The sequence below is a fragment of the Arachis ipaensis genome, chromosome B1, assembly GCF_059453495.1.
Source record: "Arachis ipaensis isolate K30076 ecotype BB chromosome B1, ASM5945349v1, whole genome shotgun sequence".
Classification (NCBI taxonomy): Eukaryota; Viridiplantae; Streptophyta; class Magnoliopsida; order Fabales; family Fabaceae; genus Arachis; species Arachis ipaensis.
The window spans coordinates 59,744,557-59,757,377 of record NC_142436.1 but is presented as its reverse complement, the minus strand read 5'-3'; the positions used below and the strand labels follow the sequence as shown (position 1 = coordinate 59,757,377).

At 34.5% G+C, this 12,821-nt stretch overlaps 1 protein-coding gene across 1 annotated transcript; it reads left to right on the top strand.

Moving 5' to 3' along the window:
- Positions 1–1,474: 1,474 nt before the first annotated feature.
- Positions 1,475–4,879, top strand: LOC107607165 (uncharacterized). Its single transcript, XM_021109657.2, has 4 exons — positions 1,475–3,390; positions 3,494–3,790; positions 3,884–3,983; positions 4,076–4,879. Exons 1-4 carry the CDS (start codon positions 1,475–1,477, stop codon positions 4,877–4,879), a joined length of 3,117 nt encoding a protein of 1,038 aa, XP_020965316.2.
- Positions 4,880–12,821: the final 7,942 nt, after the last annotated feature.

Here is a 12,821-nt window from a genome sequence, read left to right as displayed (position 1 = left end):
AACCTAAATATTACCCCAAAAATAATTTGTATACTTAAACTAATGTTATTTCAATGTTTTGTACAGAAATACATTATAATATAAATTCTTAACTTCTAACTTTAACTTTTTGATGGATAGATAGATCACAGAAGTATATAATGAAAAATATTCACTCATATTATTTAATCACTCGAAAATCTAGAAAGGAGAATGCACTCTAGAAAAACAGTAATAATAATTGCTTTTATGTATATCCCATATACCCACTCCACATTTGACTTAATCATGTCAATTACAAACTGAGCTACCCATAAAGCAAGTTGGTATACTCTTCAGTTGAAGCATCAGAATCACTCAGGTAGCAACCCAGTCTAATCAGATCAAGCAACCAAAACATCAATATTAACATATTAACAAGTAACAACACCCATGGAACAAGTATAACCAAACAAAATTAAAAAAACAAACTTAACAAGCATATCAATCATCATAACTAAATGAAAAAGAATGTGTGTTGACTCATACTTTTTTCTTTCTCTCTACTTTTTTCTGATGCTTCTCTCTACACTTTTACATATATACTGTCCTCATTAAGAATATGCAATTTAGATAAAAACAAAGCAATATAACGAATTACTCAAAATCCTATGAATGATACAAAGGGTTTGAACTTCAATTACTGGAACAAATTCAAATTTATACAAAAGATACCTCAACTCACTGTGAAGATCCGAAAATGATATCTCAATCTTAGTAAAAAGTTCAAGCAGCATAAACTAGAAATACCTAATGCCATTGCCACGCATAATGCGAATCCCACAATAATGATCATACAAATAAGATGGTGAATGTGAATAGCTGAAACGAAAGGAAACCTAAAACAAAAAGAGCGTTGTGAAGTGTTAAAGCTACCTATGGAGTAGAATGAACAGAGGAGGGCACGATGTCTGAGGCTGGCAGGGGCGCAGGTTTTTAGACCGGCAGAGGCGAACACATGCAGGAGGCGGAGCGGTTGTTCGCAAGTGAAGGCTGGTACCTGGGAGTGCGATTGACGATGGTGGAGGTTGTCTGAGGTGCGAGATTGGAGGTTGGAGTGGTGGATGTCTGAGACCAGAGACAGGAGGCAGAGCACGAGCGGCAACACAAAGACAGAGGCAGAGCACGCAGAAGGAGCGCGAAGCACGAGCGGCAACCACAGATCGGAGGCAGAGCACGCAGAAGGAGGGAGAAGGAGATGAAGAACTGACCAGGAAACCGTGAAACCAAAAGACAATTCTGAAAAAAGGTGTGGTTTTTGACAAGGTAACCTAGGTAGAGGGAGAAGGCACTCAAGAACTAAATCCCCTGAAACTAAAAGGCGGTTTTGATAAAGTTTTATTTTTGGGATTCACATGGAGAGAGTCCTTTGCATTTGAATGTAGATCATGATAATTAAAAAGGTACATGTTCTTCTCCGCATGCTAATGTGCCAATAAGAAATTCGTATGAATCTATGGTGGTTGATGCTGCTGGACCAGAATTGATGAGTCAATTTGAAGAACACATGGAGGAGCCTCCGAATGCAGAAGCTAAAAAATTTTATGATTTATTACAGTCTGCTCAGCGCCCATTATTTGAGGGATGTATTGATCATTCAGAATTATCAATGGCAGTTAAAATGTTGAGTATAAAAGCTAAAGGGAATGTATCTCAACAAATCTTTGATGATTTCGTGAAAGCTATGAAAGAAGTGATGCCGAAGGAAAACTTACTTGTCTCTAATTTTTATGAAGCAAAGAAGCTAGTATCGAAACTTGGCATGGAAAGCAATAAAATTGATTATTGCATTAATGGTTGTATGCTGTATTACAATGAGGATGATGTACCAAGAAAGGAATGTAAATTTTGTCATTCTCCAAGGTATAAGATAGGTAAAAAGGGTAAACAAGTGCCTTTGAAACGAATGCACTATTTACCGCTTATACCTCGTTTAAGAAGACTTTATGCTTCAATGAACACAGCACCTCACATGCGATGGCATTTTGATCACGAGTTTAAAGGAGTTATTGAGCATCCATCAGATTCAAAAGCATGGAAGTATTTTGATAGAAAACATCCACAATTTTCTCAAGAACCACGCAATGTCAGACTAGGATTATGTGCTGATGGATTCACCCCTTTTGGTCAATCTGGTAAACAATATTCATGTTGGCCAATAATTGTCACTCCTTATAACCTACCTCCTTCTATGTGCATTAAAACTCCTTACATGTTTTTATCCATGATTATCCCTGGTCCTCGTAATCCCAAAACTAGGATTGATGTATACCTACAGCCCTTGATTGATGAGCTAAAACTACTATGGGAAGATGGCGTTTTAACTTATGATATTCATTCCAAGTCAAATTTTGTAATGCGAGCTGCATTGTTGTGGACTATTAATGATTTTCCTGCATATGGAATGTTATCTAGATGGATGACAGCAGGCAGGCTAGCATGCCCATACTGTATGAAACGAACAAAGGCATTCCAATTAAAAAATGGGGGAAAGCCATCATGGTTTGATTGCCACAGACAATTCTTGCCAGATAATCACATGTTTAGAAGAAACAAGGATGCATTCTATAAGAATAGAATTGAAAGATCAGAACCTCCGCCAAGATTGACTGGAGAGCAAATATGGGATATAGTTCAGAATTATGATAAGATAAGTGATGTTGAGCAACTTGAGATAGAAGGATATGGAAGTATGCATAATTGGACCAAAAGAAGCATATTTTGGGATTTGCCTTATTGGCGTCATAATTTAATCCGTCATAACCTTGATGTAATGCATATTGAGAAGAATGTATTTGATAATATATTCAATACTGTCATGGACATTAAAGAGAAGACTAAAGATAATGCAAAGGCTAGAATGGATCTGTCATTATACTGCAAGCGAAAAAGTTTAGAACTGTCAGTACAAAGTGGAGGTAAAATTATAAAACCCAAAGCAAACTACACATTTACCCTCCAGCAAAAGAGGGCAATATGTGAATGGGTGAAAGAGTTAAGGATGCCTGATGGATATGTTTCAAATTTAGGGAGATGTGTTGACATGAAAGAGGGCAAGTTATATGGAATGAAAAGTCATGATTGTCATATATTTATGGAACGTTTACTCCCAATCGCTTTTAGTTCATTGCCAGAGCAGATATGGAAGCCAATAACAGAGTTAAGTCAATTTTTTCGAGATTTATGCTCAACATCGTTACGAGAAGATGTTCTCAATAAGCTTGAAGAAAATATTCCAATTGTGCTATGCAAATTAGAATGTATTTTTCCTCCTGGATTTTTTGACTCAATGGAACATCTACCTATTCATTTGCCATTTGAAGCATTGCTCGGTGGTCCTGTGCAATATAGATGGATGTATCCTTTTGAGAGGTACCTTAGTCACACCTCTATATTTATTCTCAAATTTCTTTTTACTGTTTTATGAAGCCAATTATTTTTTATTTGATTTTTGTTATGAATTTTTTCATGATAGGTTTCTCCATCATCTTAAGAAAAAGGTCAAGAACAAAGCACATGTTGAAGGATCTATCGTTGAATCATACCTAATTGAGGAGATTTCTCACTTTTGTGAGTACTATTTTAACCAAACTAGCATCGACGCAAAGCAAAATGATGAAAGTGATGATTCAATTGAGCAAAATTTGTCTATTTTTAATTTGCCTGGTTGTTTGGTTGGTGAATGCAAAACTCGTTATTTAGATGACAAAGAATTCAGTGCAGCCATGAATCATATACTAATAAACTGTGATGAAATTAAGCCATATATTGAGTGAGTATTTATCTTCCTATATATATATTCTTACTATTAATAATATTTTTTGATATTAATAATTTTAATTTATTTGAAATTTATGTACTATAGGATCTTTGTGGACTTCATACGCCAAGATCATATTACTTTAAGTGATGAACAAGTTGATCAATTTATTGAAGCGGATTTTGCAGAATGGTTTAAAAATTATGTAAGTCAACATGATTTGATGATCTTATTGTACACACATTTTTTGGTAGATAACATATTATATTCTAACTTATTGGTTCTTATTTAATACAGGTTCATGATCCTTTAAATAATGTGACAGATTCGAATATTCATTCTTTGGCATGGGGTCCTTTGAGAATTGTTAAATGTTGGCCTATCTACAAAGTCAATGGCTTCAAGTTTCACACAAGATCTCACTCGAGTGGAAAGTCAACTCAGAATTATGGAATATGTGTCAAAGGCACAGGTTATGGTGAATATGAAAATGATTTCTATGGTCAGCTTGATGAAATTATTCAAGTTGAGTATACTGGGCTACCACTAAAAAGAGTTGTACTATTTAAATGTGAATGGTTTGATCCCACGATCGGCAAAGGAACAAAAGTAAACAAAGAGTATGGAATCATACAGATTCGAAAGAATCGACGATATGTTAAATATGATCCGTTTATCATTGCACATAAAGCAATTCAAGTATATTTTGCACCTCATCCAATGAGCAACACCAGAGAAAAAGCAGAATGGTGGTTTGTATTCAAGACTAAAGCAAGAGGTGAGATTGAGATTGAAACAACGGAGAATTTTGCATATCAAGAAGATGACACAAATCAATCTAACAATCATATCTCAAATGATATTGACATTATTGTTGATTTACTGGATACCAATAGTACAAGATATGAAGAAGAAGAAGAAGAAGAAGAAGAAGAAGAAGAAGAAGAAGAAGAAGAAGATAATGATGATGATGATGATGATGATGATGATGATGATGATGATAAGCTACTTGGGGATGAGGACGAAGACATGGATGAGGATGAGAACGAGGACGAGGACGACGACGACGAGAACAATGAGAATGAAGATCAAAATGAATAGTATGAAAAAGTCCACTAAGAAATGTATTTATTTGTATTTTTTAAAATTTTTAATATACCTTAATGTTATGAAAAAGTATATGACTTTTTTATTTTACGTGATTTTTTTATTGTATTTTATTTTGACTATTTTTTTAGAAGATTGGATATAATTTATTGAGAAAGTCTAGGGGCCAGCACTTTTATTAAAATTTGGCCAGCATTTAACCATCAAAAGAAAAATGAGTAATTACCATTAGATGTAATCTCACACCATTAAAAACACTACTGATGACTAATTGATGGCTACAAATCACAAAATTTGCTGGACTCCTAGCACTCTTCTAATTTATTTTTAAGATTTTTATATATGTAATTCTTTTAGATATACTTTATCTTAAATTTGTTAAAAAATTAAATTTTGAATGATTATAACGTAAATAATTAAAAGAATAAATTAAAAAATAATATGAGGTAACTAAAAAAAATAAAAATTAAATATAAGATGGTATATAACAATTTGTATAAGAAATTTAATATTAAATATAATAAAAATAAAAGAATAAAAAAATAAGAAGATAGAGTATATAAAAAAAAAAAGAAGATAGAGTCTCTCAAGTTTAACTAAAAAAAAGTCAAATAAAATATACAATGATAGGAAAAAAAACTAATAAAAATATAGTCAATTTAGTTCTAAAATTTTGGAATGAATAAGTATATTTGTTAAATTTTTTTTTATTTAGTACTGAGTACGTACTACCTGAATTAAAAGAGTTATGATGAATAATAGATTAATTTACTAGTCTTTTATTTTAATGGTTGATCTATAATGATTCAATTAATTATTTTAAGATTGTAATTTATTTCATATTTGATATTATATAAAAATAAATTATTAACTTAATAACCAATTAAATAATCAAAAGCATACATTTAATGAAAATATAATTTTATTTTTTAAAATATTAAAAAATATATTTTAAAAAATATATTTAAAAAATAAACCAACTAAATTTCATGGTAGCCCCACGAGAAGTACCCATTTTGTTGGCGTCAGGCACAAAATGACTTCCCCACCAGAAGTTCCAATTGGCGTGCGCCCCTCCTGAGATGACGACTAAATTCATTTCGTGGGTGCTTTGCGAACAATGGCCCTGCGCATTTTTGTAAAGCTTTCTGCATGCGTATTATGGGAATTAATATATTTTATTTATTTATTTATATAAAAAAAGCCTGCATAAATAAGCGCTAACTATCTATTAATCCAGTTTTTAAAAATATGTATAATAATAAATAAGATGTTAATTGGTATGATGATTATTTCATATTTTGATTAAGAGATTTTGGAATTGAAAGGTGTAAACAAAAACTGTACCTTTTTATAAGTTATATATAATTAAGGTTATTTTAGGAAAAAAAACTTTATTTTAGAATAGTAAAAATATTTGGGACAAATCATAGACTAATTTAAAATATAAATAATATTTTTATACTAAATTTTAAAAGTTTTCAATAAATATTTGAAATCTGTTTGAAAATTGATGAACTTTCAAACGAAATTTACAAATGATGCTATTTTCGTCCCAAATTTGTGGAAAAAATTTTTGTCTACATCGAAGGGTTAGTTATAGTAAAAGCATTTAAGTCTAATTATAGACAAATTTGGAATAGAATTAATATTTTTCAAAATGCGTCCCAAATCCGTCTGAAGTTATTGCGCATATTCAGATGGAATACGGACGAATTATAGTTTTTGTCCAAAATTTGTTGCTAATCTGTATGAAAATTTTGGCGCCATCTAAAAAAAATTTGGCGCCAAAATTTGGGACAAAATTTAGACAAATTTAGGATAGAATATATTATTCCAATGTCTCCACTAAAAATTGTTCAACATTTGTCTCAAATTTGTCCGAAATGAAAAAGTCATTCAGACAGATTAAAATTCGTTTGAAATTTTCGTCCGAAAAAACCTTATTTCTAGTAGTGATAGAGTGTACCTGCAAAGGCACTCCGAAACTTAAGTCAGTATATTATCTTGTTCGAATGATCTTAAAAGAACACTTTACCTTGCTTTATATTGTAGGCTATTTGTCCGTTACGCTTTTGGTATTAAGGTCGTTTATAAAAAGGTAGATAACGTCTCTTTGCCCATATACTGTTATATTATCGGTTAGGATGGAAGCACTTATTTGACTGAATTATGACTCATGAATGGACGAGCTTATAACGGATTATTGAAGAACTGAAGATTGACGGTTTAGAATTCATAATAAATTCTCGTTGCAAGTATAGTTTCTAAACCAAGCAATCAACCTTTCTTACAAAAGTTTTGGTTGTCACAAGTAACAAACCCCTAAATAAATTGATAACCGAAGTATTTAAACCTCGGGTCGTCTTCTCAAGGAATTGCAGGGAGGTGTGTTATTATTGGTTATGGGTTTTCTGGAAAATTTGGAGTTTGGGCAATGGGCACAGATATAATTATAAATTGAATCAATAAAAATTAAAAGAGATTTATATATATATCTAAATAAAAAGCCTTGACTGGTAGAATGATTAATTGGAAGTTCTATCCTTGTTGAATTTTCCAAGTGTAATGGTAATTGGTTGTTGCTCTACTTGGTTATCCTTTACTAAATAAAGGAAAATTAAGTTAGGAGCCAATTTCTATTCACAAGTCCTAATCCTCTCCCTTGGAAAGGATTAGTGTTAGTGGCCAGAGAGCCAATCACCAATTAACTCTGGAGTCTTCCACCTCAAGGGTCTCCAATTTATCAATTCATCAATTAAAGCCAAGAATATAAAAAGCTAAGTAAAAATCATAAATCTGAAATACCTCAAATTGTATTAATAAAGGAAATCAAATCTAACATGGATATTCATAAATTAAATTGGGAAAATAAATAAAAGGAAAATTGAACCTGATAAAAAGAAACAATCCTGAAAGCAAAGAAATCCTAAATCCTAATCCTAAGAGAGAGGAGAGAACCTCTCTCTCTAAAAACTACATCTAAATCCTAAAATTGTGTATTTGTGAGATTATTATTATGAATGAATAGATTCCCCCACTTTATAGCCTCTAATCTGTATTTTTTGGGCCGAAAACTAGGTCGAAAACAACCTAGAAATCGCTGGAGAAGAAAACTGCCACGCTGATTTTTGGAACTGCGACACGTCCGCGTAGAGCACGCGTTCGCGTCACCTAGCGTCAAAGAAACTATGGCAAATTATATATCAAATCGAAGCTCCGGACGTTATCTTTCTAACGCAACTGAAACTGAATCATTTGGACTTCTGTAGCTAAAGTTATAGCCGTTTGAGTGTGAAGAGGTCAGGCTGGACAGCTTAGCAATTTCTCCAACTTCTTGTATTCCTTCCACTTTTACATGCTTTCTTTCCATCCTCTGAGCCATTCCTACCCTGTAATCTCTGAAATCACTTAACACACATATCAAGGCATCTAATGGTAATAAGAGAGGATTAAACATAGGGAACTTAAGGCCAAAGAAGCATGTTTTCAATCAAAGCACATAATTAGGAAGGCAAATGTAAAACCATGCGAATAATATGAATAAGTGGGTAAAGAGTTGATAAAAACCACTCAATTGAGCACAAGATAAACCATAAAATAGTGGTTTATCAATTATACTGAGTTATAGCTCATGAATGGGTGAGCTCATAACGGATCGGGCCGAGTTATAGCTCATAAGTGGTCGAGCTTGTAACGGACTTCACCGAGTTATATCTCATTTATTATGACCATATCACAGCCCCAAGCTTAGCCTGTGGAGAGTTTTTAATGAAGCAGGTTGAGCTTATTGAGGAGTTATAACTCGGTGAGATAGGTTGCTGAGTGAGCCCCCAGTTCAACTTACTTCATTAAAAATTCTTTATGTTTGTGACGTAGGGAGTCGTGTTGTCATTTTTGGTGAGGAGAGAGAAAGAGTAGTGGATCATTAAAGTCTCTTATTTTACCAAAGAAAATGCACCGTTTGATGTGATTGAGGAAGTAGTTACCTTTACAATGTGGTTAAGTGAATGGTTTGGGAACTGAGTTGCTTATCCCTGACCCTTGGTGTTTCTTCTTTGAAAACAGAATGAGTAAAAGAGGTATGCATGGTTTTTATTTTATTTTGTAATTTTTCGTCTTCTTCTTCCTTCTTTGTTTTTGCTTTTGGTTCTGGTTTGGTTATGGGGTTTGAGAAGGAGAAGAAAAAAGAGATTGATTGGTCCTATGACTGGGTTAGTGAGGATGTGAAGGGTCGGGTGTCTTTGTTTCGGGATGATGCGGCTGTGAAGGAGGTTGATGTTGGCAGAGTCATGAGGCCAGGGTCTGGGGTTTAGGTGGAGTTGCTGCCATGCAGTAGTGAGGATAGGGTTTATCATAGGGGGCAGGGGTTTGAGTATTTTTATATGCATAGTTGTGTGTTGGAAGAACTGAGGGTGAGGCTGCCATTTACAGTGTTTGAATGTCAAATTTTGAAGCAACTAAACTGTGCTCCTTCACAATTGCATCCCAATGGTTGGGCATTTCTGCGTTGTTTCGAAATACTGATGGAATTTCTTGAGGAGGATCCTTCTGCAGATTTATTTTTTTCTTTGTTTCAAGCTAAAGGAGTTTGGAAAGGGGGTTGGGTTAATCTGAACAGCACTCCTGGGTTTGGTATCTTCAAATTATATAAGTCTTCTTTCAAGGACTTTAAGGAGATGTATGTGAAGGTGAGGAATGTTGAAAAAGAGTTTATGGTGCACGAAATTGTGATCATCAATGGAGCCAACATGATGGTACGCACAATTGTAATCTCAAATCTTTGTCACAACTCCGCACAACTAACCAGCAAGTGCATTGGGTCGTCCAAGTAATAAACCTTACGTGAGTAAGGGTCGATCCCACGGAGATTGTTGGTTTGAAGCAAGCTATGGTCATCTTGTAAATCTCAGTCAGGTGGATTCAAATGGTTATGAAGAATTGATAATTAAAATATGAATAAAACATAAAATAGGATAGAGATACTTATGTAATTCATTGGTGAGAATTTTAGATAAGCGTATGAAGATGCTTTGTTCCTTCTGAACCTCTGCTTTCCTATTGCATTCTTCCAATCATTCATACTCCTTTCCATGGCAAGCTGTATGTTGGGTTTCACCATTGTCAATGGCTACCTCCCGTCCTCTCAGTAAAAATGTTCCAAATGCGCTGTCACCGCATGGCTAATCAGCTGTTGGTTCTCGATCATGTTGGAATAGGATATATTGATCCTTTTGCGTCTGTCACTACGCCCAACACTCGCGAGTTTGAAGCTCATCACAGTCATCCCTACCCAGATCCTACTCGGAATACCACAGAAAAGGTTTAGACTTTTTGGATCTCAGGAATGGCCGCCAATTGATTCTAGCCTATACCACGAAGGTTCTAATCTTAGATTAGAAATCCAAGAGATACACATTCAAGCTTGTTTGCATGTAGAACGGAAGTGGTTGTTAGGCACGCGTTCATAGGTGAGAATGGTGATGAGTGTCACGGATCATCACATTTTCATCATGTTGAAAAATGAATGGATATCTTAGAATAGAAATAGGCTTGAGTTGAATAGAAAAATAATAGTACTTTGCATTAATTCATGAGGAACAGCAGAGCTCCACACCTTAATCTATGGTGTGTAGAAACTCCACCATTGAAAATACAAAAGTGATAATGGTGATCATTGGCTTCGGCTCCAGAGAGGGAACCAGAAGAATCAAGATCAAAAGTATGATCAAGTGTGTAAAATACAATAGCAAAAGGTCCTATTTGTAAAAAACTAGTAACCTAGGGTTTACAGAAATGAGTAAATGATGCAGAATCCACTTCAGGGCCCACTTGGTGTGTGCTTGGGCTGAGTGTTGAAGCTTTCACGTGTAGAGACTTTTTTTGGAGTTAAACGCCAGCTTTTGTGCCAGTTTGGGCATTTAACTCCAGCTTTTATGCCAGTTCTGGCGTTTTGACGCTAGAATTTCTATGCTGACTTGGAACGCCGGTTGGGGCCATCAAATCTCGGGCAAAGTATGGACTATTATATATTGCTAGAAAGCCCAAGATGTCTACTTTCCAACGCAATTGAGATCGCGCCAATTGGGTTTTTGTAGCTCCAGAAAATCCACTTTGAGTGCAGGGAGGTCAGAATCCAACAACATCTGCAGTCCTTTTTCAGCCTCTGAATCAGATTTTTGCTCAGGTCCTTCAATTTCAGCCAGAAAATACCTGAAATCATAGAGAAATACACAAACTCATAGTAAAGTCCAGAAATGTGATTTTTATTTAAAAACTAATAAAAATATAATAAAAACTAACTAAAATATACTAAAAACATACTAAAAATAATGCCAAAAAGCGTATAAATTATCCGCTCATCACAACACCAAACCTAAATTGTTGCTTGTCCCCAAGCAACTAAAAACAAAGTAGGATAAAAAGAATAGAATATACAATGAATTCCAAAAATATCTATGAAGATCAGTCCTAATTAGATGAGCGGGGGTATTAGCTTTTTGCTTTCGAACAGTTTTGGCATCTCACTTTATCCCTTGAAGTTCAGAATGATTGGCATCTATAGGAACTTAGAATTCAGATAGTGTTATTGATTCTCCTAGTTCAGTATGTTGATTCTTGAACACAGTTACTTTATGAGTCTTGACCGTGACCCTAAGCATTTTGTTTTCCAGTATTACCACCGGATACATAAATGCCACAGACACATAACTGGGTGAACCTTTTCAGATTGTGACTCAGCTTTGCTAGAGTCCCCAATTAGAGGTGTCCAGAGCTCTTAAGCACACTCTTTTTTGCTTTGGACCACGACTTTAACCGCTCAGTCTCAAGCTTTCACTTGACACCTTCACGCCACAAGCACATGGTTAGGGATAGCTTGGTTCAGCCGCTTAGGCCAGGATTTTATTCCTGTGGGCCCTCCTATCCACTGATGCTCAAAGCCTTGGATCCTTTTTATTTTACCCTTGCCTTTTGGTTTAAAGAGCTATTGGCTTTTTCTGCTTGCTTTTTTCTTTTTCTTTCTTTTTCTTGTCTTCTTTTTTTTTCGCATATATTTTTTTCTGCAAGCTTTTTACTGCTTTTTCTTACTTCAAGAATCAATTTTTTGATTTTTCAGATTATCAATAACATTTCTCCTTTTTCATCATTCTTTCAAGAGCCAACAATTTTAACATTCATGGACAACAAATTTAAAAATATGCGCTGTTCAAGCATTGATTCAGAAAAACAAAAAGTATTACCACCACATCAAAATAATTAATCTGTTTTAAAATTCGAAATTTATGCACTTCTTTTTCTTTTTTTGATTAAAACATTTTTCTTTTAAGAAAGGTGATGGATTCATAGGACATTCATAACTTTAAGACATAGACACTAAGACACTAATGATCATATAGTAAGGACACAAACATAGATAGAACATAAAGCATAGGAAATGAAAAATAGAAAAATAAAGAACAAGAAAATTAAAGAACGGGTCCACCTTAGTGATGGTGGCTTGTTCTTCCTCTTGAAGATCTTATGGAGTGCTTGAGCTCCTCAATGTCTCTTCCTTGCCTTTGTTGCTCCTCCCTCATGACTCTTTGATCTTCTCTAATTTCATGGAGGATGATAGAATGCTCTTGGTGTTCCACCCTTAGTTATCCCATATTGGAACTTAATTCTCCTAGGGAGGTGTTAATTTGCTCCCAATAATTTTGTGGAGGAAAATGCATCCCTTGAGGCATCTCAGGGATTTCATGATGAGGAATTTTCTCATGCTCTTGTCCATGAGTGGGATCTCTTGTTTGTTCCATCCTTTTCTTAGTGATGGGCTTGTCATCATCAATGAGGATGTCTTCCTCTATATCAATTCCAGCTGAATTGCAAAGGTGACAAATGAGATGAGAGAAGGCTAACCTTGACAAAGTAGAGGACTTGTCCTCCACCTTGTAGA